The sequence below is a fragment of the Felis catus genome, chromosome A1, assembly GCF_018350175.1.
Source record: "Felis catus isolate Fca126 chromosome A1, F.catus_Fca126_mat1.0, whole genome shotgun sequence".
NCBI lineage: Eukaryota > Metazoa > Chordata > Mammalia > Carnivora > Felidae > Felis > Felis catus.
Window position 1 is genome coordinate 133660261 of NC_058368.1, and position 27582 is coordinate 133687842.

The 27582-nt window shown below is 39.8% G+C and overlaps 1 protein-coding gene across 14 annotated transcripts in view; it reads left to right on the plus strand.

The window, feature by feature from the left end:
• MAST4 (microtubule associated serine/threonine kinase family member 4) overlaps positions 1-27582 on the plus strand; it is a 565494-nt gene that overhangs the window by 282978 nt on the left and 254934 nt on the right. For 9 of the 14 annotated variants that reach the window (XM_023257117.2, XM_045061519.1, XM_045061476.1 and 6 more), the window contains 2 exons: positions 7183-7214; positions 22020-22055. In XM_023257117.2, the coding sequence (XP_023112885.2) occupies positions 7183-7214; positions 22020-22055 (68 nt within the window). The remainder of the gene's footprint in view (positions 1-7182; positions 7215-22019; positions 22056-27582) is intronic. The other 5 variants (XM_045061484.1, XM_045061500.1, XM_045061510.1 and 2 more) reach the window with 1 other exon arrangement.

Genomic DNA, 27582 nt, shown 5'->3' on the forward strand with positions numbered 1-27582 from the left:
TCTTTACAAGAGCCAGTTCTCGGATGAATCTGTACTTCTAGCTAGTTGTGCACCCTTCCAGGTAGAGGGAGTTCCACTCGGGGTACCTTTCCTTGCCCTATAGGGCTTCCCACTTGCAAAGGAAATACCTGAGAATCTAAAAGGTGACTCTTAGTGAGAGTTAGAAAACTAATATACCGGGGTGCCTGGGTGGCTCAGTCGGTTGAGCGTCCGACTTCGGCTCAAGTCATGATCTCGCAGTTCATGAGTTCGAGCCCCACGTCAGGCTCTGTGCTGACTGCTCAGAGCCTGGAGCCTGTTTTGGATTCTGTGTCTCCCTCTCTCTCTGACCCTCCCCCATTCGTGCTCTGTCTCTCTCTGTCTCAAAAATAAATAAATGTTAAAAAAAAAAAAAAGAAAACTAATATACCATAAAGAAAAAAATCCAAAAGCGAATGATTTATGCAAACTCATTGTCCTTTAGTGGAGGTTAGTTCTTTTAAGTCCCCTTAAGAATTTACTCAAACAACTCCCCGTACATCTCCAGGAGTGGGGTTCAGGCCTTGGCATTTTTAAAAGCTCCCTGGATGATGTTAATGTGTAGCCTGGCTACATTCAGAACCTGTGCTTGGGGGCACCTGGGCGGCTCAGTTGGTTAAGGGTCCCACTCTAGATCTCAGCTCAGGTCTTGATCTCACTGTTCAGAAGCCTACTTAAAAACAAACAAACAAAAAACACTGCTTGAGCTGAATTACCTCATCCCCTTCTATTTTCTCTCCACCGTTAGCAGTTACACATTCAGGTTAAACTGTATAATCTCACACCTGGTGGTATCTCTTTTCACGTGTGTGCGCCCATTTCCCCAACACTGCTTTTAAATCTGCCATCTTTCGTTTCCTCCTTAGGAGCCCCTAACATTGCCTGATACGCTGCCCTGCACATCCTGGTCCTTTGAAGCCTCTCCCTAACTTAATAGTTCGTCTGTAAATGCAGAGTAGTTGTAGTAACCCATGATAAAATGGTGAGCCTACCAATGACTAATTAAGGAATGATGAAATAGGGGAAAATAAACTTTAATGATTTTTGGAGAGTAGTGAGGAAATGGTGTATGCTAGACATTGCCATTCTATTTGGGTTTTTTGTTAGTTTCTTCTCCTCCTCCTCCTCCTCCTCCTCCTCCTCCTCCTCCTCCTCCTCCTTCCCCTTCCCCTTCCCCTTCCCCTTCCCCTCCTCCTCCTCCTCCTCCTCCTTCCCCTTCCCCTCCTCCTCCTTCCCCTTGCCCTCCTCCTCCTTCCCCTTCCCCTCCTCCTCCTCCTTCCCCTTCCCCTCCTCCTCCTCCTCCTCCTCCTCCTCCTCCTCCTTCTTGGAGAGAGGGTAGGTTGCAGAACTTCCATGTGTCCGTGTTACTTTTCTTGGAGGATATTCGTTCCAGAGTACGGGTCTTGGTAGATGTGGCCCCACCTCCCCCTTTGCTGGTGAAGGGAGCTAGTATTCCTTTTCTCTGTTTCTTGACAGCTGAGGCAGAGACCCAGCTGTGATAACCCTAATACTCACAGGGAATGGGAGCCCATCAGGAGCAATGCAGGAAAGGCACAGGGACAGTTAAGATGTATTCCGTGGAGGCTGGGCTTGAGTTCAGGTTCAGTTGTGGGGATGTTCTAACTGGGCTGTTTCTAGGGTTCACTTTTCTGGTTCCTGTCCATTTTCTGATTGTCTGTGATACCATCCTGTCATCCGGTGTGAGAGCTGGTATCTACCCAATAGATAGGTTTTTTTTTTTTTTTTATTGTAGTCTTACTCAGTTTCTTTTGTTTAGAAGAATCATAATTGCAGAGCACCTGGGTGGCTCAGTCACTTAAACATCTGTCTGTTGATTTTGGCTCAGGTAGCGATCTCAGGGCCGTGAGACGGAACCCTACTTCGTAAGATTCTCTCTCCCTCTGCTCCTTCCCCATTCGCGTGCACATTCTTTCAAACAAAAACAAAACAAAACAAAATAAAATGAACCATAGTTGCTACGTAGTGCAAAGCTTCATTTAGCAACATGTAGCATGAGTCTTCCCACCTGAAGATTTTAAATGTTAAGGTGCTCCTGACAACGCATAAAGGTGTGCATCTTTCTCTGTATGTTCTCACTCCTCCTGTCTCAGCCAGCCTATGGTTTTACATACCGTCTTAGACGGTAATGACTCCAAAGGGTATCTGCAGCCCCGACCTCTTTTCTGAACCCAGGTTAATAGAAGTCCATCCACCTCTTTGGAAATTTCTATTTGGAATTCTTGGATGAAACATGTCCAAACAAAACTGTTCTCCCCTCCAAGTATATTGGTGCAGAAAATTTTTGACTTTTCCTTGATTTCTTTCCCATTCTATATAGGTTTTTTTTTAATATATAGATTCTATCAAAATGCGTCTCAAATCTGACTGCTTCTCTTCATCTTCAGGGATGGTCCTAATCACAGTCTTCTTTCACATAGATTACTTTTGTAACCTCCTAAAAACTGGGATTAAATGTTTCCTTAAAAGAAGCTTCGAGTATTGAGATTTTCATTTGTTCCTTCCATGCTGTGGCCTTTGCCTTCCCTCCCCACCAGTTTTCCTTTCTCCCTCTCTCTCTTCTCTTATGCGAGAACTTTTTAAATTTTTTGAAATAATTTTAGATTTATAGAAGTTTTAAGACACTTCACTGTACTTTTCCACTACATCATTATCTTATGTAGCCTTAATACACTTGGCAAAACTACGAAATTAACATTGGTACGTAATTAACGAGACTTACACTTTATTTGGATAGCAGCAGGTGTTTTGCTAATGGCCTTTTTATGATCCAGAAGCCAGCTCGGGATCCTACCCTGATTGCATTTAGTCATCCTGTCTGCCTTCTCCTTTGATCTTTGACAGTTTCTCAAATGTTCCCTGTTTTTCACAGTCCTGACGGTTTTAAAGAGTACTAGTCAGGTATTCTGTAGAATGACCCTCAACTCGGGTTTGCTTGATGTTCTTTCATGATTAGACTGGACTTAGGGATTTTGAGAGAGAATACCACAGAGGTGAAGCCCCTTCTCATCACATCCTATCAGGGGCACATGAGAGCAAATGACTTACCAGGTGGTGTTAACCTGGATCACTTGGTTAAGACCTTGTCTGTCAGGTTTCTCCACTGAAAAGTTATTTTTCCCTTTCTCTTTTCTATTTTTGGAAGTCACTCACTAAGTCCAGCCCACTGTCAGGGGGAAGAGAATTAAGCTTCACCTTTTACACAGGGGGATATCTACATATGTTTTTGATAATATATGTAAATCTCTTTTTTCTTTTAAATCATAAACTGACCCATCAAAGAATAGCTCAAAGATCCCCTAAACATATGTAGCCATCTTGGTTTTTTTGTGTATGTGTAACTAGTAAATGCTTATTAAATAGCATATATTTTTAATTATTGTGGAAATTGCTTGTACATATTAAATATTTCAGTTTTCTGGATTGTTTTTATGAATAAAACAAGTTATTTTGTCCCTTTGAGGACAAGGTTGGCCAGGGGAAAGGGTCAGAATCATTTATTTTTTTTTTTAATGTTTATTTATTTTTGAGAAAGAGCGAGAGAGACATAGCATCGGTTAGGGGAGAGGGCAGGAGGAGAGAGAGAGAGACACAGAATCTGAAGCTAGCTCCAGGCTCTGAGCCGTCAGCACAGAGCCTGACCTGAGCCTGAGCCAAACCCACTGAGCCACCCCGGTGCCCTGGGGCAGAATCATTTGTTAAGGCTCTTTTCTTCATGGATTCCCTGGGAATTCTTTTACTGGATTTGAGGTACCCTTGTTTGTCCTCAGTCTTATCCAGGAATTACAAGAAGGTAACAGTATTGGGGCACCTATGTGTTCAGTTGGTTAAGCCTCCGACTATTGATTTCCATGATTGTGACCCAGATCAGGATTTCAAAGTTGTGAGATTGAACCCCAACTTCACCCTTATACATACATGCTGGTTAGCACATTCAGAAAGGGGGGCAAAGGAAATTGTACTGTCCATCAAGTAATGATACACAACACTTCTAAAATATTAGAAGTCACTGAGTAATCAGTTGCAATGAAGATCTTTTTTTTTAATGGTTTTTTTTAAATTATTTACTTTTGAAACAGAGAGACAGAGCCTAAGAAGGGGAGGGGCAGAGAAAGAGAGGGAAACACAGAATCTGAAGCAGGCTCCAGGCTCTGAGCTGTCAGCACAAAGCATGATGCAGGGCTCGAACTCATGGACTGTGAGATCATGACTTGAGCTGAAGTCGGACGTTCATCCCACTGAGCCACCCAGGTGCCCCGACCATTTTTTAAATTTTAATGTTCTCTCTTTTTTTTTTTCTTTTTTTTTGAGAGAGAGAGAGAGAGAGAGAGAGAGAGGGAGGGAGGGAGGGAGGGAGAGAGAGAGATGTGGGCTTACCCGGGGCTCATGTTTTACCCGAAGTGGGGCTCAAGATCACCTGATGTGGGAGATCATGGCCTGAGCCAAAGTCATATGCTTAATGAATGAGCCACCAGGCGCCCCTAAAATTTTAATGTTCTTAAATGTAGTCTTAGGAATTTCTTTAATCCTGTGATGATTAATAACTCCATGCTGTTTAGTTCAGGTTCATATATCTGGTACTTTTTCCTCTTTGCCCCACTCTTCTTCCATCTCCCAATTCTTACGTGATGCTAAATTATTAACACGTGTTCCACATACACTACACAGAAGCCTTTGGCTTATGGCTCCAACCAATGCCATATGTCTTATCTAATTATCGAGGCACGTGTTAGCGACGTTACCCTGACATCAAGAAAATACAATGAAGACACATACACACTGTACCACAGGGGCTGTGGCAGCCTCGATGCTGCTCTGAGTGGTGCAGACTGGTCATTGTGTGGTCCCCGCACGTTAGCCACTCGCTGCTCCGTGTGCAATTGCCTAGTGCTCCTGGTATCTGCAGCCTTTTGCAGCTCCCCTTCACAAGGTCTTGGCCACCGCACATTCGTTTCTCTCACTTTATTACCATCGCATCTGATTCCAATTTGCTGCCAAATTGAGTTTCCAGTCCCGAGTCTGACATTCAAACCGTCAGGTGGATTAGCTCCTTCGGCTTGGTTAGCGGGAAGCTTCAGGTCAGTTGACGGTGGCCTATTAAATGTCCTCTGCTCCTCATCCTGGAGCCTCGGCTACCGTCCCGCAGAGTGGCAGTGCCGGGTTACCCACCGTAACCTTTCTTCTTGTTTAGAACTCCTCATGCCAGACCTATTGGAAAGACTTCTGATTAAAAACAGAGTTGGTTTTTATCCCTTATCCTGCTGTTTCTGCGGTTTTTCTCGGAGCAGAGCAGCTGGCTTATGGTCAGGTCATTGGGTGGAATATGATTGATTGAACTATGTGGCGATAATTCATTTGGCCCTTTCCCTCTGAGTGATCTGTTTGCATGTAGAGTTGAAATAACACCTAACTTATTCTGTTATTTATGATAACACATCGGCTCCGCCTCCTTTTCTTTCTGTGCCGATGTCAGATCAGCTCACAGGACCGCAGTGTTGACTGACTGGAGCTCCAGGCCTTTGCCAGGCATCAGGTTTCGGTAGTTCCTTTCCAAAGGACACAGTCTGGTGAAGAATGATTTCTAGAGAGGTCTTCTCTTGCTTCTTTTCTTTTCTTTTTTTTTTTTTTAACTTGAATCCAAAACAGATTTCTCAGTGTTTGTCATAATCAAAGATATACATATGGAGAATCACTCATTGATTATTCTATTTACATGTCAGTTCCCAAGGAAAACAGTCTTGGTCAGAGACTTTTCTCTTGTCATTAGGGGTTTTAGTAAATGAGGGTATATTTATGTTTGACAGTGAGGCATCCCAGTTGAACAAACACTATAATTTCTTGGGGATAATCAAGGATTTGAGAAAAAAGCAAAACAAAACAAAAATACAGCATTTCACCACTGAACCCTGCGGCCTTTGAGAAGGAAACGTTAGCTGTTGAGCGGAGGAAGAAGGTCCGTTGTTTCTAAAATGGTTGATTTTTTTTCTTCTTGTAATTAAACAGTGATATGATTATTGTAATTGTATCTGGATATGTTTGCCAGTTAATGAGTAAAGCGTGCTATATTTAAAGCAGCATCCTCCCCTCTGGTCTGCTGCTTCCAAGGCTATGTTCTGGAAGCTAGGCTGGAGTAAATTGTGTTGTTTAGAAGATCTGCAGGCTCTGTCCCTGACGTACAGTTACGGATCCACTAAAAATAAAAGACAGAAAGGCGAATTTGAAGCTGAGGGGATCATGTTTGAGCTCTGGGAGGCAAGAGGAAAAAAAAGTCATTATAGGAATGAAAACCCAAATTTAGTTGAGTCTTTCAAATTTATACTGTGTTCTTTTAGAGTTTAAACAGCCAGATGACTCATGGCTTCCTATTCTTTAATTACTGTCATCAAGTGATCATTCCTGAGAACCCAGGCATGGAGATATTCCTGTAACCCTTTTTTGTTTGTTTGTTTGCTTGGTTTTTTAGTTTGTTTTCACAGCTTCCCCTATAGTTAGATGGATAGTGATCCTAATTTGTGATAAGGATGAGAGCACCCTTTTTTAAAACTTAAAAGCACTCTATTAATTGTTGCTGTCTGGCATTAGACATTCATTATCCTAAGTCATAAGTCACTCTTATTTTAAGAAATCAGAAGGAAACCTTTTGCTTTATTTAAAAAATATGTATGTATATATAATCTTTGGCGTGCCCATTGTTTTGCACGAGCTTATTTCTGCTAGGGGTAAATAGTCTGATTTAACTGCCTTTTTTTCATTTCACCTTTCATTTAATTTTAATGGATTATTTCTGCTCCTCCTTCTATCTCTTTCCTTTTGGGGTTCCTCTGATTTTGCCTTCCTCTGATTTTTCCTTATGCTCCAGTTTAGGTCCATGTAACTCAACTCAGTATTTTGCTCTCTTGCTTTGAGAGGATTAATGTCTTTTCTGTTTTGGAATTTAGATAAACTGTGTTTGTAGTTCCAACAGAGTGTATAAAGAGAGCAGTGTAAGGGATCCAGAGTAACATCATGACATTAAAATCTTCGCATTGTGGAAAACGGCAAATCAAGCATAATGAAGAATGGCACATTTTGTGCCACCCATTGGGTGCCTTGCTAGTCTAAGGTTAATGTAGCCTCTCATTAATATGTTTTTTTTTTCTTTTGCAGAAGGAGTTGAGTCTCCCCCGAAGAGGAAGTTTGTAAGTAGCCTAATTTTGTTTCCTTATTATTATTTTGAACAGTTCGTTATGTATTCTCTGACTTGTTAAGTTTGCAGTGACAAATAGAAGATAAATGATAATCAACTGAATTAAGAAAACAGACACTTTGCATTTATTTATAAATGTCAAATAATGATTTCAGTATATCTTGAAGGAAGTTGCCAGCTTTTTTCCTTATGGGCATCGTAAACTAAAAAGTTTACTTACTCCTGGGAGAATCTTAATCAAAAAAAAAAAAAAATTCTCTTATGTCATCAAGCAAAACCATTAGTTGGTCTGCAGGTAGTATGAATTGATCTGAGTCAAGAATTAGCGCCCTTCTATGTGATCTGGAACTCTATGATTGTTTTTTATGCTATGGATTTTATGCAAAGTAAGTGATACCCTTTTGCGCTGATGAAGGCTTTGAGTCAGCTAAACTTTCTTTTAGGTCTGGATCTTACCGAATTGACTCATGTAATGGTCTTGTTTTAAAATAGCGGATTTATGAACCTTAAGTTGATTTCCTTATAGTTTGTTTCAACCTTTTGTTTTGAAGGCTAATAATATATTTGCATAAATGCTAGTTTTTTACCATTAGCAAGTTGCAGAATGAAATGTATTGCCTTTAATGTTCCACTAAATTTAGAGTAGATTTCTTGTCAGCTAGTACTGTGTAAGGGCTGCTCTAGAAATACTTGGACTTGGTATCTGTGCTGAAGAAATGAGTGGATGGGGCAATGTGCTTGTTATTTATTTATTTATTTATTTATTTATTTATTTATTTATTTATGTTTATTTTTGAGAGAGAGAGAGAGAGAGAGAGAGAGACAGAGCATGAGCGGGGGAGGGGCAGAGAGAGAGGGAAACACAGAATCCAAAGCAGGCTCCAAGCTCTGAGCTGTCAGCACAGAGCCCAACATGGGGCTTGAAGACACAACGATTGAGATCAGACCTGAGCCGAAGTTGGACCCTTAACCACCAGAGCCACCCAGGCGCCCCAAAGGGCAATGTGCCTTTTAAAGACTATAATATTTCAGGTACATTTATGCAGATATCAACTTGGAGTATTGGAAATGTATGTGGTAGCTGTTGGCGGAGAGAATTCATTTTGTTGACTAACTTTTGGGTTATGTCAGCCTTTGCATCTGAGAACCAGAACTTTACCCAGTTACTTTTCAATACTGTCCATTTTGGTTCTTAATGTTTCACAGCTTTAGGCTGCCTGGAGGATGCTGGACCATTTTTCTTGAATAATGTGTCTAGAAAATTTGACTCACTTCCAACTTCTATCTCTGTGTGCTAGAAGTTAATTGCTTAAAAGTTGGCCATAGGAAATGCCCTTAGAATCAAAAACTTGCCTTCTTCTGAATCTTGATTAGAACTCTCACCTAGACTTGGACACACCCAAACATTTTGATATTTCTAAACATGATTAAAAATAAGAAATTAGAAAAACAAGTAAAACTACATGAAATAATAGAAAAAAATCTCTTTTCTCTTGTACCTTTATTTAATGCTAAAAGCATTCTAGGTTTGTCTTTAATGCTTTATCTGAAAACTTTATAACTTTAGTCAAATTTTCCTTTTAGCCTATATAAAAGATTGCATTTTTTTTTCAGTTTCTCAGTATGTTTTTTGTACATTTCTATGAAGGTAATGATAACTACAAAATGATTCCCTATGCCTATTAAAGGGCTGTATTTCCTTTTGTAAAATCTCCTTATCTCCATATTTCCTTGTCTAAGTCTGTTAATGTTAGCTGATAGCTGTATATTGATGGGAAAATAGAAGGTAAAGAAGATATTTAAATTTCTCTACTTCAGAGCTTAGAATCTTTCATGAATGAAAAGGATGATAACATAAGTTTCTTTGGGATCCATGCTTTGAAAATGTAATGAGAGATATAGAATTACATTTAAGCCATTTAAAATCTCTTCCCTAATAAAAACCAATTGATCTATCAATCAAACGATGGGAGTAAAACATAGCATAAATCTATCTTTTTCTTTTTAGTGAATTCTGGGAAAATTAATACTTCCAAGTGAAAGAAACAAAAAATAAAGATGCTCCTTTGTATTTTTTATTAAAGACAAATGTTCCCCAGAGAATTAATGGTCTATGATAGAGATGTTTTGGGACTTAACACCACTCAGCATTTTCAGTGACCCCATCCCAAATGCCAGTGATCACTCTCCTCATGCAAGGTTGTTTTATGACTTTGAGAAAAAGAAAATACTTTAAAAAGTAATTTCTAGGGTGATTTTAATACAAATCTAATGAGGAAGGGCACAAGTGGTGCTGGCCAGCATAATGACACCTAATTATTAAACCTGTTAACACTTGGTCAGTTTATTATAGCTGGTTAAATGCCTCCAGCATGAATGTTTTCAGATCTTTTAGTATCTTTTCTCTGAAAGATTGAGGATTTGATCCCTCTGTTCTGTCGAATATTCTCTCCATGTTAACAGTGAGCCACTGCACAGGGTGATGTATTCCTCATGGTCTGTAGTTACAAAGCAATGTGATTGAAAGTGTCAGAGGTGTGTACCTTCAGAAAGGCTGTGTTCTTGGAAGAAGGTGCCCGATTGTATTATATCCCCCGCCTCTACTTTGTATGTCTTGAAGCATGATATTCTGAAAATGCATCATTCAGGCACTTAGGGATTTATCAGATTTTTTTTTTTAATGTAGTATCGTCTTAAAGGTAATTTTCATGCCTGGAATCATGGTAACTTATGTTTTCTATCCGTAACAGTTAACTCTTCCATAAAACAACACAGAAAATAGGCTTTTCTTTTTATTACTCATTAAAAGCCTAAAACAAGCAAGTTGTACTGTATGCTGTCTAGAAAATAATCCAGTACTCCAGTAATTTGTATTTTATGATCGTTTTCTCAAGAACTAACTTGAAATCTGTGTTGTTTCAAATATGTTTTAAGAGGTTGTGACCATTTTGTGTGTGTGCGGTACAAGGGGCATCAGAGGAGAAGTCAAAGATGCTTTCCAGGCAAGATATTCCTAAATTACCCATGACTCCAGATCAGTTTTCCAGAGGCTTTCCCAACCCTTGTTCACCTTCAGAGTCCCAGATGCCGTCTCCACTCTGGCTGCTTAGATAGCTAGACTTGAGCTAGTTGTCTTCTTCCCTTCAAAGAGTACCCATGTGCCGGTGCTTGGTCCTCGATGCTTCTGGCACTTTCCCTCCCTTTCTCCTTGGAACTACAGCTTTCATACTCTCTGCTCTTTCTCCTCTTAGCAACCTGTCAAGATCTATATATCCTTTGACTAAATCATGATATAATCAGAGAACAAAATACTGTACAGCAGGTAGAATGAATGAACTGGAGCATATGTATCAACACATGTAATTGTCAAAAACAGCATGCTGAACAAAAAGGTAAAAGCAAATTGCACAGGCAAGAAAGCGTTTACATTATAAAAATTAAAAATAACCAAGACAAGACAGTTTACTGTTTGTGGATGCAAACATGTACAATAAAAATATCAAAAAGGCATGGGCAACAGATGTACAGTAAAGCTTATCAGTGGAGGAGAAGAAAGAAATGGGATTTGAGGGGCCTCCCCAGGGGCTGTCACATATATGATTAATGTGGTATGTACATGGGTGTTTAGAGTATTCCTTCCACACTTTGATATTCTTGAAATATTTTATTTAAAGTGTTCAGTAATTACATGAAGGTAATAGTCAAGCTGTTTTATCCAGATGTAGAGATTTAAAAATAATTTGAAGAGAAAATTAAGTAACTGTTAAACTATTTTGAATGGAAGGAGAGAGCGTACCTGTATTGATTTTTGTTTTATTGTTGTGTGTGTGTGTGTGTGTGTGTGTGTGTTTTGAGTTCTTTTTTTATTTATTTTTGAGAAAGATACAAAGGGAAAATGGGAGAGGAGCAGAGACAGAAGGAGACAGAATCCCTATCAGGCTCTGCCTTGTCAGTGCAGAGCCTGATGCAGGGCTCGAACTCATGAATCATGAAATCATGACCTGAGCCGAAATAAGAGTTGGAGGCTTAACCAACTGAGCCACACAGGCACCCCCTGTTGTTGTGTTTTTTTTTTTTTTGTGACATGATGAAGACTGGCCCCAGTGAGTACGGTTTTACAGTGGTCATAATATCTGTTGTGGCAGGTACTTCCTGGTTAGTGCCAGAGCAGCATGATAAATTTTGGTACTTGAGCAAGAAAGGAGGAATGTTTTGACATCTAGTTAGAGACCTAGATTTGTTGTCTTCAGTTTTTAGCCTTTTAAGAGAAGTGACTGTTCTTTAATTCCTACAAGGTGCCTAGCACAGTAAGGTGCAGAGTGTGGATGATGGTAGATCTCCCCAGCCAGACTGTGAGTGTCCCAGCTGAGTAAACTGTCCTGCTTTGGGACTCAGCTCCTATCACAGTGTGTTGAGGACTAACAGTGATTCCGTGGCCCATGCCAGATCTTTCTTGGTTTAAATCAGTGTGGAATACATAGGCTCTCTTGATGTTATTTTGTTTTTCTGGTAACAAGGACTCTACACTGTTCATATTTATCAAAGTGCTAATAGTGCCGTGGGGTCCCTTATCTAGTCCTTACCCATATGTACATCTTGGGTCCTGAAATGACTTTTCCAAGTGGAAAAAACTCTCTGGGAGGTGTTTATTTTCAGGGAGGGAAAGTGGTAAAAAGGTAAAAACCCAAGATGTGAGCTAATGGATGGTTAGGAGCAAAACCAAGGTCTCCCTGGCCGCTACCCTTTATTTTGTTTTAAAGACCCCTTTCTGTTTTGTTAATTGTCCGAATAAACAGCTCTGGGGACAGAGAGAGCTTCTTTTTACATGGAATTTCCTGGTGGGGGGAGGTGCTGGAGATTGGCTGGAGCCAGTTCCCTGTCCTCCAATCTTGTTTTTTTAGCTACCTTTCGTATTTCATTATACAGAGAAGGAAACTGAGCTGTGTATTCTAGCAGCTGAAACGTCAGGCAGAAACTCCCCCTCATGGGCACACAAGTCCTGAAAAACAGTGTTTCCGCCTGCTGAGCAGTTGGGAGTATTGAAATTCCTAAAAGACAACTTGGGGGTCTTGGTTTATTTTAATTTCTTGATCTAGCAATAATAAATACTAGTATCCAGTAACTGTTCCTCTCCGTAGAGTTTTGTCCCTTCTCCATTAACACTGTGCTTTTGAAAAAATGTTTTTTAATGTTTATCTATTTTTGAGAGACAGAGCACGAGTGGGGAAGGAGCAGAGAGAGAGGGAGACATAGAATCCGAAGCAGGCTCCAGGCTCTGAGCTGTCAGCACAGAGCCTGACATGGGCTCGAAACCAAGAACTGTGAGATCATGACAGTTGGCAGCCGAACCGGCTGAGCCACCCAGGCGCCCCTCACGCTTTCCTTTTGTTATGTCCTTACTCTGGAGGTAGCCAGAAGTGACTAGGGCTGGGCACTGCATGCCTAGACAGTTGTCTGTTGGCCTCCCCCTTCTTCAGGTCTGCTAGGAAGCCCACCCCCCTACCTACAAATCTCAAATACATCTGCCACGGTGCCAGACATCCTAGTACTAGAAATCCATTCAGTTGGATCTTAAAGAGCTTTTCTTTTCAGTGTCTCGTTGACTGGTACATACCTTTGGGCAGCTTGTCACTGAGCTGTGTTTAGCACAGCAGCAGACGGTTCATTAATGGAATGTCTTTCTGGTGGACTGATGGGAGATGAGGCAACCAGAGAGGGGAGCAGCTGTCAAGAACTGTTCTGCCCCACGTGTAGGTTAATAAATGTATCAATGGGTGGCAAACTTACCTCCCTTCTTTCTAATTTTGGCTCTCTTGGGCATGGCAGGAAAGGAATGGAAGATGAGTAAGCAACAGAGGGAGAGTGTTGTCAGAGGGTGGCCAGGATGACAGAAGCCAGAGGACGCTCATGGTTGTCAGAAACTTCTGGGTGGAGCTGGGCCTGCTGGATGTAGAAGATGGTTTATCTTACTGTAGATATATTGGACTGAAGGTCCTGGACTGGTTGGAATTTATCATTTCGAGACAAGCTAGGAAGTGGCCTTCTGTGTCATTGAGTAGCCTTGGGTTGATGTCATTGGCATACATAGAAATGTGTATTTTTTTGAAGTAATTTGTAAAGTGTATATTCTTGAGAGAGAGACAGACGGGCAGGGCACGAGCAGGGGAGGGGCAGGGAAAAGGGAGACACAGTATCTGAAGCGGGCTCTAGGCTCTGAGCTGTCAGCACAGAGCCTGACCAGGGGCTCAAGCTCATGAATTGTGAGATCATGCCTTGAGCCGAAGTGAGATGCTTAACTGACTGAGGCACCCAGGCGCCCCGGAAATGTGTAGTTTTTAAAACAGAAGAGTTCTATTCCCCCAGTTGTATTTTAGCCAGAACATACTGCCTTCACGAACTGTTTAGAAAAGTACTCTGAGTAAAATGAGTAGTTTCAGTCTAGCATGCAAGGAGAGGGAGTCGCCTTCATTTTACAACCCAGTTGAATTAGATTTGTGGGATTTTCAGCAAGGTGAAGGCAGCATTTCCTGAAACAGACGGAAAGGGCTTACTTGGAGAAAAATAAAGGACAGAGTACAACCACACTTGTATTTGGATAACTTTTAAAATAAATTTAGTTTTCTTTTCAGTAATTTCTTCCCTCCCACCCCCCACCCATATTGAAGCAAGAATTCAGAATATCCCTCGTCAAAGGCGAGTGGAAGTCCAGTGTCCTTTTGAATGTTAGAAACCCAGAAACAAAACGAAGGAAAAATAGAGTGTTGCATCTGAATTAGCATTTAAAGTGGCATGTTTATATAAAAAGAGAATGGTGTAATATATCCTGAGAGTAAAGAGAGGATTTCAGCCTGTGAAAGAATGTCAATTGCATTTATATATTCATCGAATAGCCAGTTTGGTATTTGGCATATATTTGCAGCGGCTTTTAACATGCATGTATTCATCTTCTGTGAAGTGGGTGGGAGGAGACCTACTGGATAGAAGCAACATAGGATGGATCTTCTTACCTTTGAAACCTTGAGGAAAACCTTAATTTTGCTCCAGGGCAGGAAGGGTTAGGTCCCCCAGAGAGGTTTATGCATTCACATTTCCAAAAACACTTGAGAGTGCAAATTAGAATCTGGAGGAGGGGAAGTGTGGGGGGGGGGGGGGCGGTTGGGAAGGAGCTTATGGACTTTCCACCAGCTGTCAAGGTGAACCTAAAATATCATGCCCAGTTGAGAACAACTGCTCTTAGAGCTTCAGGGTATATGGTGGCAAACTGGGTTTCTGGATGCCCATAAGGCCCAAGGGAATGTTCTCTACTTCACATTTACTAGAATAACTTTTAAGGAAAAATGAGTCAAACAGGACTTTGGAAAGAGTTTTCAGTGTGCAATCCTTTTCAGCAAGGCTTGTGTAGGGTGACCCCCTAAGGCCACTTGATGGATGTTTCTCACCAAAAGCCACCTTCTCCAGTCTGTAACTCAGTAGGCATTTCAGAGCCTGGAGTTGAGTCACGTTGCCTGGATTTCAGTCTGGTCTCCACCATTTACCCAGTGCTGTGACCTTCAGACGGTTACTGAGCTTCTAGGTGTCTTTGTTTCCTCATTTGTTTCCTCATTTGTAAACTTTTTTATTTTCATTTATTTATTTGCTTAGAGAAAGAGCACAAGCCAGGGAGGGCAGAAAGAAAAGGGGAGAGAGAGAGAATTCCAAGCAGGCTCTGCACTGTCAGAGCAGAGCCAGATGTGGGGCTTGAACTGAGGAACCATGAGATCTTGACCTGAGCCAAAACCAAGAGTCAGATGCTTAACGAACTGAGCTACCCAGGAGCCCCAGATGGAGAGTGTTTTGAAAATTAAATTAGTTAACATTTGTAAAGTGTTTAAAACAGTGTCTGTCATACTATATTATGTAAGTGTTCTGTGAAACAGAACATACTGGGAATTAAGCCCTCCCTGTACCATCCTCTCCCCCATCTCTTATTTTTGTCCTGTAGAATTAGGCCAGAGACTGCAAAGTAGGCAGAGGAAGTTGCTTTAACCAGATCATTTGCCTAGCATTTTCTAAAAGACTGTCCCCCCCCCCCCCCAGTTTTTGTCAATGGTGATGTTTTAAAGAGGCATTTGGCCCCCATATCCTTGGGTAGGTCTTTCCCCCATATCCCATGATGGTCAAGCCTGGTAACAGGAGGTTTCCAGGTGACTGTGAGGACAGAACATATACATATTCTGGCTTTATATCATCTGGCTCTGCGGGCACTTTTTGTGCGCAGTGGCCCCTTTTCCAGAATAATCTACCTATCCTTTTTCTCAGTGTAGTATACAGATCACTTCTTAAAATTGTGTTTTGGGATAGGCAGGTGTTGAGGAAAATGAAGTTGGGTATTATATATGTCCATATGAAAAATTTTAGTCAGAATTTCATACCTAGAAGAAACTTGAACAGAAATATGATGGAACATGCCTTTGAGAAATGTAGAACTAACAACACAGAGGATTTGAGATTTGCTTGTATTCAGGATAGTTCTGTGAACTGGGACCAGAATTTAGAGTTCCTACACACAGGGACTGGAAGGCAACCTTTCTGTTTGAGGAGCGTAATACACTTGAGTTGGAAAGAGATCATCAGCAAGGATGTGGGTGTGCTTTCTTCTGAAAGACATGAATTTTAGCATCAACATCCCCAGTGTGGTTAAAACAAATGGTAGACACCACACAGTATGCTTGACTTCACCGTGGTTGTCATGATTTCTTTGAACATTTTGGAAAGCTTAGCCCCAGCTCTTCCTGAGTGTTCATACTTATACTTAAAGCTGCAACCAAAGGGAAGACCTCCAGGCACATGCCAGATATGCCCGGATGTGAAGTTTATTCAGACTGCTAAGGAGACTAGGGAGAGCCATGCTGGCGGGGTGTGGTAGGCCCAGCCACAGTAACAGGTGTGCCCATTATCCAGGCAGATATGAGTGGAGCAGCTGAGTTCTGTATTGTCCTCTCTACCCTGAGGTGTGGTAGTGAGTCAGGCCCTCTGAGGGGAGCCTTGGAGAGGTGGGTGGTAGCTGGAAGACTGGGCATGCATCTTGGTGTTTCACCTTAGAATCTCTGCCCTTTCCTCAGCTGTTCTGACTCCCAAGAATTCAACTCCCTGCTCTTTTTCTTTTTTTTTTTTTTTTCTTAGATCCTTGTGGCAGCTGACTGACCTAATCGGCTGGGGCAAAGTTATTTGAGTGGTCCCTCTGTTTTTCTGAAGTAGGGGTCCCACATGAGAGCACCTTGGTGGGTCAGTTCTTTTATTTGAACACACATGGATTGTCTTTTAACGTGTTGTTATATAAAGTCCCCTCTCCTGGGATGAGTTTGAGGGCTTCTCCATGCTCAAGTTTTGGAACCTAAGATGTGTCCATTGAACATGCCCGCCATTGTACATTTCTCTTCCCATGGTCTTCTGGGATCTTCTTCACCTCCTAAGCCACCCAAGTAACTTGTGATGGGTACCATAAGGAAATTCAATGCAGATAGTTCTGTAAGGAGGGGGGAAGGTTTCATTAAGTATATTCTATGAATTTTATTTGCATGTGAAAATAGGTGACATCAATTTGACCTAGCACAGAAGAATAAATTTTGATTTTTTCCGAAATGAATATTGTAATCATAATAAATTCAAATATGCCTATTATATGGAAGGGAAGATTTTCAAATGCCTTTTTTCTAGAACTGTAAAACCTTTCAAGATATATTTGCATATTTTGTCGATCTTTATGTGAAAGTGTTCTTATTCTGTTAGAAAATATTAGTGTGGCATATGCTTTGTGCTCTTGACTATATAGGAAAAGTGATTTCTAACTTGTGTTGTGTCATCCAGATCAATGAGATTAACATTGGGATGACATTAGCATTGAGTGCCAAACTCTTAATAAACCGTGATTTTCCAACGAAGTCTTTTTTTTTAGTTTATTTATTTTTGAGAGAGAGAGAGAGAGAGAGAGAGAGAGAGCACGCTCACACACAAGTGGGGGAGGGGCAAGGAGAGACAGAATCTGAAGCAGGCTGCGGGCTCTGAGCTGTCAGCACAGAGCCGGACACGGGGCTCAGACTTCCGGACCCCGAGATCATGACCTGAGCTGAAGTCAGACACTTAACCAACTGAGCCATCCAGGCGCCCTTCCACTGCAGCCTTATAATGTTATTGTTGGTGGTCGTCTGTGCTTTTCCTTAGGTCAGCTTTGAGGCAGAGCTTATCTTTGGGTTTCTTTTTATTTTTTGAAAACCATTCGCTTTGGGAAGTTGGCACCATATGACATGGTATGTAGCTGCTGTGAAACAAATGATAGCGTTTTGTTGCAGGGACAGTGAGGACCTTCCCCCTGTGCTGGCAGCAGGACAGAGCGAGGGAGTGTTCTCAGTTTCTGAGCTCTCCTTGGCCTCTCTGCTGAGGCACTAAATGGTATTTGCTCTGCATAGAGCACACGAGTGAGTTCACCAGCGGTTTTGCATTTCAGGTTTTGCATTACTAAAGTGTAGTGTTTAGTATCTTAACAAATCAAGAATCAATTATCTGGGAGAATAAGCAGAAGGTTTTTTATGTCTAGGATAAATTAGTTTAAATGCTAAAACCAATCCTTGTGGATTAAAGAAGCACTTGGGAGCAATGGAGTATATTTTAAAAATGCACTTGACATCATATCCTGAAAAGAAATTAATAGATCAGTACATGGGTTTCATGTCTTAAGGGAAAAATGGTGGCTTTTTCTTAGGTGGGATTCCAAAGTATTGCCAATTTGTATGTAAATGCAGTTGATTCTGATAGAATCGTAGGGAAAAATAGTGTCATCAAACATCTGGTTAAAGCTTGCTACTTAATTATTATCTTTGAGAATTCAGGCCACTTGGCTTTATTCTCATTTTTCTTTCTTTGTTTTTTTTCTTGAAAGATGTGGTCAGACTTACTTTGAAAACCACAGGAGGATTAGTGATGGTGGTGATTGTCTCAGGATATACTTAAAAAGAGAATTACAGTGAAGGTAGTGGAAATTGGTACCTCTTGAGGCTCCACCAAATCTCTCCCTGTCCAGCACATACCTTTGCTCCCTGATTTAACACTACCCAGGCTGTATTATGTTAAGTACCCAGGAATTTTGAATTTTATTTGTATTACTCCACTGCGCAATTTTAAACAAAACAAGTACACAGACCCTTCAAAAACACTTCTCATGAAATCCCATGTAGCATGAACCGGTTTCAGCTGTACCCAGAGCAGTAGAGGCCTACATGGTCTACCAGTTAATATTTCCCCCAACAGCTAATAATTCCCCCCGACATCTTTCAGAAAAATAAAATAGATTTATGGAAGCATAATTGGCATACAGTAAACTGTACTTAATTTAAGGTACACAATTTCATAAATGTCTTATGTATATACTTGTGAAACCACCACCATATCAAGGGAATGAAGTAGCCGTCCTGCCCAGAAGTTTCTTTTTACTGATTTATTACACCCTGCGTTTTCTCAAATTTTAAATAAATGGAACACTACTGGTGGTACTTTTTTGGGGGGGGGAGGGAAATCTCATTTCTTTCACTCAGCTTAATTATTCTGAGATTCATTTATGTTGTAGCATATGTTAATAGTTCATTCCTTATTGCTAAGTAATATCGTATCGAATGGGTACAGTTTGATTATTCACAGTTTGATTAGCCATCCGTTTGTTGATGGACATTTGGGTTGCTTATACTTTGGGGCCATAATAGGTAAAACTGCTATATATGATTGGTAAACTTTCTCCCAACTTGTGGCTTGTGTTTTCAGTCTCTTGACAGCATCAGTTGAAGAGCAAATGTTTTCGATTTTATTAAAATTAAAATCTGTATTATCTGTATTATCATTTTTTTTCCTTCGGTGAATATACTTGTGGTGTTGCATCTAAGCCATCTTTACCTGACCTAGGTCACAAAGCTTTTCTCCTGTTTTTTTTTCCCCCCAGAATGTTTATAGTTTGGGATTTTACATTAAGTCTGTAATCCCTTTTGAGTTAATTTTGTATATGGGTGAAGCATGGATTGAAGCTCATATTCTTGCAAGTAGTTATCTAATTGTTCCAGCACCATTTGTTGAACAAATGAACCTTTCTCTGCTGAGTTGTTTTTTACCTTTGTTGAAAATCACTTGCTCTCACTATATGTGTGTGTCTTTTTGCAGACTTTGTTCTCTCAATGACCTATTTGTCATTCCATCACTACCACAATGTTTTGATTATTATGGCTTTATAATAAGTCTAGATATTAGGTAGCGTTTGTTCTCCATCTTGATTTTTTTCCAGAGTTGTTTCGGCTATTTTAGGTTCTTAATTTTGGAATCAGTTTGTCAGTTTCCACAAAAAGAAAAACCTGTTGAGATTTTTATTGGAATTGGATTAAATTTTTATATCAGTTTGAGAAGCTGTGAAAAGTTTACCAGTGGTTGTTACAGTGGAACTCTAGTCTTAGAGATGGATTAGGAAGAATAAAGTATGAGTTGTTACAGTGTGGAGAGACTGGGATGGAGTTGTCCCTCAGGATGGACTGATGGAAGAGCTGAGTGGCCCAGCTGTGGGAATTTGAACTGAGGAATGAATGGCCATAAATGAGCACATACTTTGTCGAAAAATAATCCCCTCAAAGAAGCCCGAGAGCAATGGTTGGGTGGTTGGTTCGGGGAGCAGCTCAGGTAATGATTTCAAGGTGAATTTAGAGGGATCTAGGCACACAAGAAGTGTGCAATGGAGAGCTCAGGGTCAACATAGTATGGGAGGGAAGGGGGAACACATGAACAGATGAGATTCTAGAACCTCATGTGTGCATGGAAAGCTTATGATGCAGAGGATAGAGGAGTAGCATCATACTGTATGCTTGCTGCAATGACTGAGTCTCACAGAACAATGAAGGTCACTTGTGCACTTGAACTGGTGGTTGGTGTAGAACAGCAGTTCTCAGCCAGGGGGGATTTTGTCCTGTAAGAGGACATTTGACAGTGTGTAGTGACATTTTTGATTGTCACAACTACTGGGCGAGTGGGGTTTATCATCTAGTGGGATGCTGCTAAACGTTCTGCAGGGTTCAGGAAAACAGCCCCCAACAAAATCTTATCTCCCCAAAATATCAGTAGTGCTCAAGTTGGGGAGCCCTGGTCTAGAGAGGAAAGACTAGAAAAGAGGGTGGAATAGGAGTGGAACTGATAGATTTCTCTGGCACCTCATGTCCTTATTGTCTTGAGGAGAGGTGATCATGGACAATTACCCAAGATGATCAGGAATTAGTCTGTGGAAGTCTTCAGAAATGTTTCCAGGAGATATCTAAAAAAAAGCTTTACCAAATAAAGCTAGTTTAACAAAAGCATGCCTTGACTACAAATAAATGGAAGAAATGTTGAACATCTGAGTTAACTTGCTTAAGAAGAAAACATTTGTTTGAACATTGGCCATAGATGAATATCAATTGGGATACCTTTGATTGCAGGTAATAAAAAACCTAACTCAAAGTGGTTGAAAAAATAAAGGAAGTTTACCAGCTCATGTAACTAATAGTCCAGGCTCCTGGCAGGGGTTGGTCCAGAGGTTCATGGTTGCCACAGGACCCAAATTTCTCCCCCCTTGAGGCTTCCTTCATAGCTCTACGTGGCTGCCAGCAGTTTTCATACTTTTTTCTTATTCATTCCCACCAGGAGATGTTTTTTCTCCTGTCATTGTGAGTTTTTCTTAGAGTAGGCCATCCTAAACTATGTGTCCCCCTTGAATATGGTAATATTAAAACAATTCTTTCACTAGTTTAGACTGGTGCTCTCCAGTATGGTAGCCGCTAGCCACATGTAGCTATTGAGATGTTGAAATGTAGCTAGTCCGACTTGAGATACGAAAAAATGTGGAATAGCTCATTAATAATTTGTATATTAGCTGTATGTTGAAATGGTGCTATTTGGGGATATTCTGAGTTAGAATGCTAATACATGATTAAAAATACTTTCACCTGTGTCTCTAAAGTTTTTTTTTACCGTGACTCCTAGAAAATTAAAATTATAGAAGTGGCTCTAAGTTGTAGTTCTTTTCAACAGAACTGGCTTAGACTATTCAGGAGTCCCTGGGAATCCGACCCACCCAAACCACATGGCTAATAGACATATGGGAGAGAGATGGGATGGATATTGGGCAAGCAATTAAACAAGAATACTGTGATGACTGGCATGAGCAAAGAAAGAAATATTTGTTTATTTGCTCCTCTTTCACTGAGGATGAATGTGTGGAGACACTGCCCTACTACCACTAATAAGAGCTAATCATTGTTCCTTAAATATATTTTTGAAAATTACAAAATTAATAGGGTGCTCCTGGTAAATAGTGAAACAACACAGAAATACACTAAGAGGATGTAAATAACTCCCATCCCTTCTAATTCCTGCCTCCACTTACAACCCTGGGCAGGTGTTGTCAGTCTCGTCTGTATTCCTCTATTCCTTCCTTCATGTACACACGAGTGTTTCCAACTTCATTGTTGTGTTGCTGCTGTTGCTGCCGTTTTAAGATGGGATTCTAGCACTTACCCTTCAGTTTCCTTTTCTTACCTCACCAATCTCCTCCAAGTCGGCATCTACAGATTTATCCTGTTCTTTTTAATAATTGCATATTATAGATACATCACATTTCATTTAATCATTTCTCCATCAGTATGCTTTCGTGCTATTTCCTGGCCCCCCTCGTCCTCTACCACACAACAAACAATGCTGCAATCAACATCTTTGTACCTGTGTCCTTACGTACTGGTCCTTTTTTTTTTTTCTTCTATAGGATAGATTCCCAGAAGTGGAATTGCTTGGTCAAACGGTATGTGTATTTTTAATTTTCACAGATAAAGCTAAATTAGTTTCCTCAAAGGAATAGCCAATCATATTTGCACGTAACAGTGCCCATTTCTGACATTCTCATCTGCATTAGATGTCACTGCTCCTTTTGATGCTTACCAATCTCATTATCCCTGGTCATTCATTTACATTTTCTTCACTCTTGTGGATGTTGAGAATATTTTCATGTGTTTAGTATCCATGTGAATTTTCCCTTTCTTCACTGCATATTCATTTCCACTGTCCATTTTTCTGCTTGGTTGTGTTTTTCTTTCACATATTCTGGGAGCTGCAGTGTCTTAGAAACGTTAATCGTTTGTTAGATGTGTGCAAATATATCTTTACAGTTCTTGTCTCTGTGTGTGTTGTCTTTTGCCAAATGAAAATTGTTAATTATTAATTAATCAAATATGTCTGTCTTTTTCTTTATTGCTTCTGAGATAATCTGTTTTGCTCAGGGTGGTGTATCCATCTCAAGGTCATATAAATATTTTCTTACATTTTCTCCCCAAGTTTTAAAACATTCAAGTCTTACTGCAGTGTTAAGTTTTGCACATGATATGAGGTAGGATTGTCTTTATTAATTTCTCGTTATTACAAGAACCTTTATCATGGGGTTGAAATGTTATTCTTGTCACATATAAAGATGCCATATGTATTTGGATCTATTTCTGGACTCCGTGTTCTGATCCCTATCTATTTCTGGGCCAACACCGTTCTGCTTTGAATGCAGTGGCTTTCTAGTGAGTTCTAATGCCTGGTAAGTTCTTCACTGGTCTTAACACTTTTCACTGTTGTTTTAGCCATTTTTTTTTCCATATTGTGGTTAAAATAAATTTAAGACTTAATGTTGGGGGGTTTTATCTCAAATGTTTTGAATATAAAAGGTAATATAATAATATATGATAGATACAATTGAAAAATTAATAATTCTCAGTTTGTGGATCTCTTTGCTTACTGTTCCTAATTGGAAGATATTTACTGATAAACAGAGGCCTTATTTTGTCTGTGAATTGATTCTTCGTATGTGATTTCACGTTGTCTCTCTGATAATTGTACAGCTACCATAAGATGGAGAAATGGGGGTTGTAGACATGCTATGGTGCAATCTATCAAAAAAATAGATTGTTGCATTAAAGATAAAATGACTAATGTTTTCAGTGACTGTGACCTTATAACACTTTATATTTCTGTTTATACGCCGAACTGTAGAATACACTCATACCTGGATTGGTTGATGGGTACATCAATAATGTAAACAAAGAACTGTAGACATGCATATCAAACCATGTATTTTGTGATCTTTTGTGATTTGATTCTTCCAAAACTTTAATCTTGACATAAGAAATTGTCACACTTGAAGCGTTGGGTAATGTCTCATGTTTTACATGTTTTTGATAATTCTTAGCTTTGTGTTAATGTGTTATTAACTTAATTGTGTTCACTGATATTCTCAATTGCCTTGTGGAAACTTTACTCATAATATTAAATCACTAAATACCTTTGGTTTTTCTAATGGCGTTTGAAAATATTGTAGCTAAACACTAAAACTGCCTGTGATTAAAAATAATCATAACATAGATAGATACATATACAAATACACATAAGGTTGTATTTTGCTTATGAAAGTAAAGGGACATTCCCATATAGGTTCCATGCATGTTTACTTGGTTTATTAGAAAAAAAAAAAAAATTAGTTCTGTAGCCAAAAATGAAATGGTAAAATAATTAATGTATTGTGATTATTATTGAATGAAATACTTGGAAAAAATACAATTATGTTTTAAAAAAATGAGATTCCTTGTACTTTTAATGGTATTATAATTCAAATAAATGAATTGGTATGGCAATTTTTGGCATGCGTATGAATATTAAAGACAGTAATTTAGAAAAGAGAGGGGGAATTTATTTAAATTATTCACATTGAGACCAAAAAAAGGACTTAGTTTAGTTAAATTTAAACCATCTGTGTGAACTTAGACTCTTCATTAAATCATAGCCAAATATAATTTTTCCCCTCTGTTCTAAAGAAGGTAATGAACAGTTAGCTCCTGGCTTCCCTCCAGCTCAGATATCCAGTACCATCCTACACACTCCCCACGTAGCCTGATTCTGGCCACTAATATTACTTTCCACTAAAGGTCAGCAAGACTTTTCTAGGAACATAACTAGATGCCATGATTAGTAGGGAAAATTTTGTTAGTTTCAGATTGGGTTTGTTTGGTTTTGTTTTGTGCTGAAGATCAAGGATGCTTTCAATAGTGTGTGGAGCTTGAGCTGTTAAGGTCAGATGAACCAAACTCAAGGAACTCCTTCTGCAAACCCACAGTGGAAATTTAAGTGACAGAGGAAATGGTAATGACAAGCCATTGAAAAAGTTCAGCTTACCAAAAGCCAAGGGCAGGTCTTGTTCTGTCATAGGTGACAAATGATAGAAACTCTGCTAAAGAAAAGGCATATCATGTTTCTGGTATTTTCAAATAAGCCATATTTTGATCTGAACTCAGATTCCATTTCCTGTACTCAAGTTATAATCAGGATCAACATTGACAGTTGATAAACATAAATACAAAAAGATATAATTAGGGTATATTTTAAATATAATCATGTATGTAAATTCTACATTGTTAATTTTAAAATAAAATTGTTTTTAAATATATGTAGGCTATTTCAGGAACTGAAAATAACAGTAGAAAACAATAAATAAGGGTATCGTAAGAATAATAAAGGAATTTTTTAAAGCAAATAATGTCAAACATTTAAGACTTTAACTTGCTCCACAGCTGCTTGATCCTAGAGACTCTGGAAGATGTGTTTAAAATAGGAGAGAGGGGCACCTGGGTGGGTCAGTCAGTTAAATGTCCAAGTCTTGATTTTGGCTGATGTCATGATCTCACGGTTTGTGAGTTTGAGCCCCGTGGGGGGCTCTGTGCTGACAGTGAGGAGCGTGCTTGGGATTCTCTCTTTCCCTCTCTTTCTGCCCCTCCCCTGCTCTTGCACACTTGTGTATGCCTTCTCTGCCTCTAAGAATAGATAAGCTTTGAAAAAAAAAAAAAAGCATAGACAACTTCTCTGTTTTTGTCAAACAAATAAACCTGACCATCTGTGGTCAGAGGTTGGAGTGACTACAGGAGTCCACAGGTGGTGATAAACAGAGTTTTTTGTTCTTGAAGCCAGAAAAACTGCAGTTTCTACAGTGTACTAACATGTTCAAAACACCATTGCAACCAGAGGACTTGAAGTCCTGCCCAGAGAAGGGACTGGAGGAATGTAGGGGGAGATACCCCAAATCCACCACAGGGAATAGAAATCGATGTCTGTGTTGATGTAAATGAATCAACTAAGCGTACATTGAGTCTCTGCCCTTTACATAAAGATACTAAGGAAATGATGATATTACCATGCTGACTCAACAACAGTAATATACCTCCCAAAATGTTTCAGGTATTAGGTCAAAGCATTTTTCCTGAAGGCTAGGGACATCATTCCTGGCCCTGATGAGATGAGGTAAACTGGAGCCCACCTTAATAGGCATTCTTAGTCTGGATCAAGCTAACGTCAAACAGGTTTATGAGATACTACACTTTTGTAAAGTGAAAAAATCTGAACTACCAACTAAAACTGGATCAAGGTGAATATTTTGTGCAGATGATCCATTTAAGATTGGTAAAGGTTGCCTCCAAATGACCAAGGTAAAATATAACTTCACTTAACACTGTAGTAATTTAATACCAGTCCCTTGTTCTTACTGAAATTGTTACCCTCACTGAATATCACTTTTGTGTGTTTGGCATCATCTGAAATTGTCTCAAAGTAGAATATCACCAACGTCTCGTCTCTCTTTTGCTTGAACGTACCACTAGAATATGTTAAGCCTTCTACACATAGAGGTCGAACAAATACCTATAGAACAGATCCGCTGTAAGTGTGGGACTTCTGTAGTGCTTCTCTTTTAAACAGGTCTGTTGGTAGTAAAGTGTAGTTTCATCAGAGAAGATTTATTTCTTTTGGAGTGAGATCCCATCCTGTCCCTGGGCTGATGGCAGAAATTATAAATCAGCTGTAATTGTGATGTAAGCACTTGACTTTTCTGCTGTCAGGGTGTCTGTCCATTAAAAACTGTGTTGAGGCTGCTCCGTTCATTCAGGCAAAGCCACTGGGTCAGTAGTCAATGACCGTTATTCTCTGTGCCTTAAAGAGGAATATAGCTGCTTCTCTGGGGAAACCTTTTGTGAGCTGGGGATGTGTACTGCCAGCTACCTTGAACTCCCAGGTTATGTTATGGCAAAGGACAACTTTTTAAAATGATACATTAAATTTGACCCCTGGTTATTTGTTATACGTCTAAATGTTGAAATGTCAGTCTCCTTGAGTTTTTGTTGTCATTTCTGCTACCATCCAAATGCTAACAAATGAAATAACTATTTGGAAGAAAAAAAAAAGATGAAGAACCATTGGTACCCTCTCCTACTATTGGATTTTTCTCTTACAAACGGGTAGGACTATTGAAATATATGTGTAGAAAACTTCAAAAGTGAACCTGTCAAAGCAGTAGAATGTAAAGATATTTTGAATATAATTGCAGTTGAAAAGAATATATATAATTGCAGTTGTATTCAGTAGTAGAAAAAAAAATCAAAGCATTTCTCCTTAATGCCATCCCGAGGTGTGGAATATGTTGTAAGAATGTGTAGAATATTCACACGAAGGAGCATATCTCAGCATTCTCCAATTTAAGATAGCACATGTCCCCCAACCTTTAATTTATCTGACCAGGTCTCCACCAGATCTGTTAAGGCCCCTTCATTTTCATCTTCTTAGACATCCAGCCATGGAGCATAAGATCACATTTGTAGGGACACTGTGACTGAACAAATATTGTCCTTTACATGGTGCTTTCAGAAGAATCCTTTTATCTTCTAGAGGGCTCCTTGGATGTCTGGACAATGAAGAATCTTAGCAAGCTGTTTCTATACCAGAACCCTTGGAGCTTAACACACTTTGAACTAGATTGCTCCCCATTGCAGGGCCACAATAAAAAGTGGGGTTTTTCATAGTCCTTGCATTGATGTTTGCAAAGCCAGATGGCTTTGTAAAATGAGCCCCAAAGCAGTATAACTGATTAAAAGAAATGCCAGGTAGTTGAAGGCTTTCGTACCCAATGTGAGCCTGGCAGAAAGAATTGTTCTCTTGAGGTACATTAATATTGGGCAATCTCACTCCCATCTTTAGGGGTCAGCCAATGACAATTGAGACAGGTGTTGGCAGCAGGAGCCTTAAAAATGAAGGCTGGAAAAAATATCTCTAGCCAGCCATGGGAGACCTGCTTCAAAAAGAAATGAAGCGGACCAGTGACGAAGTGCTTTGAGGGTTAGAGGTGCTTTGCGAGGCTGTAGCTCACCCACTTTGAGTTTTTCTCTCATTCTTGGCTTGTATGTACTGTATCCTAAATCTGCATGTGCCTGAAACCCTAAAGGTTCCATTGCCTCACATCTCAGGGCTGCTGTCAT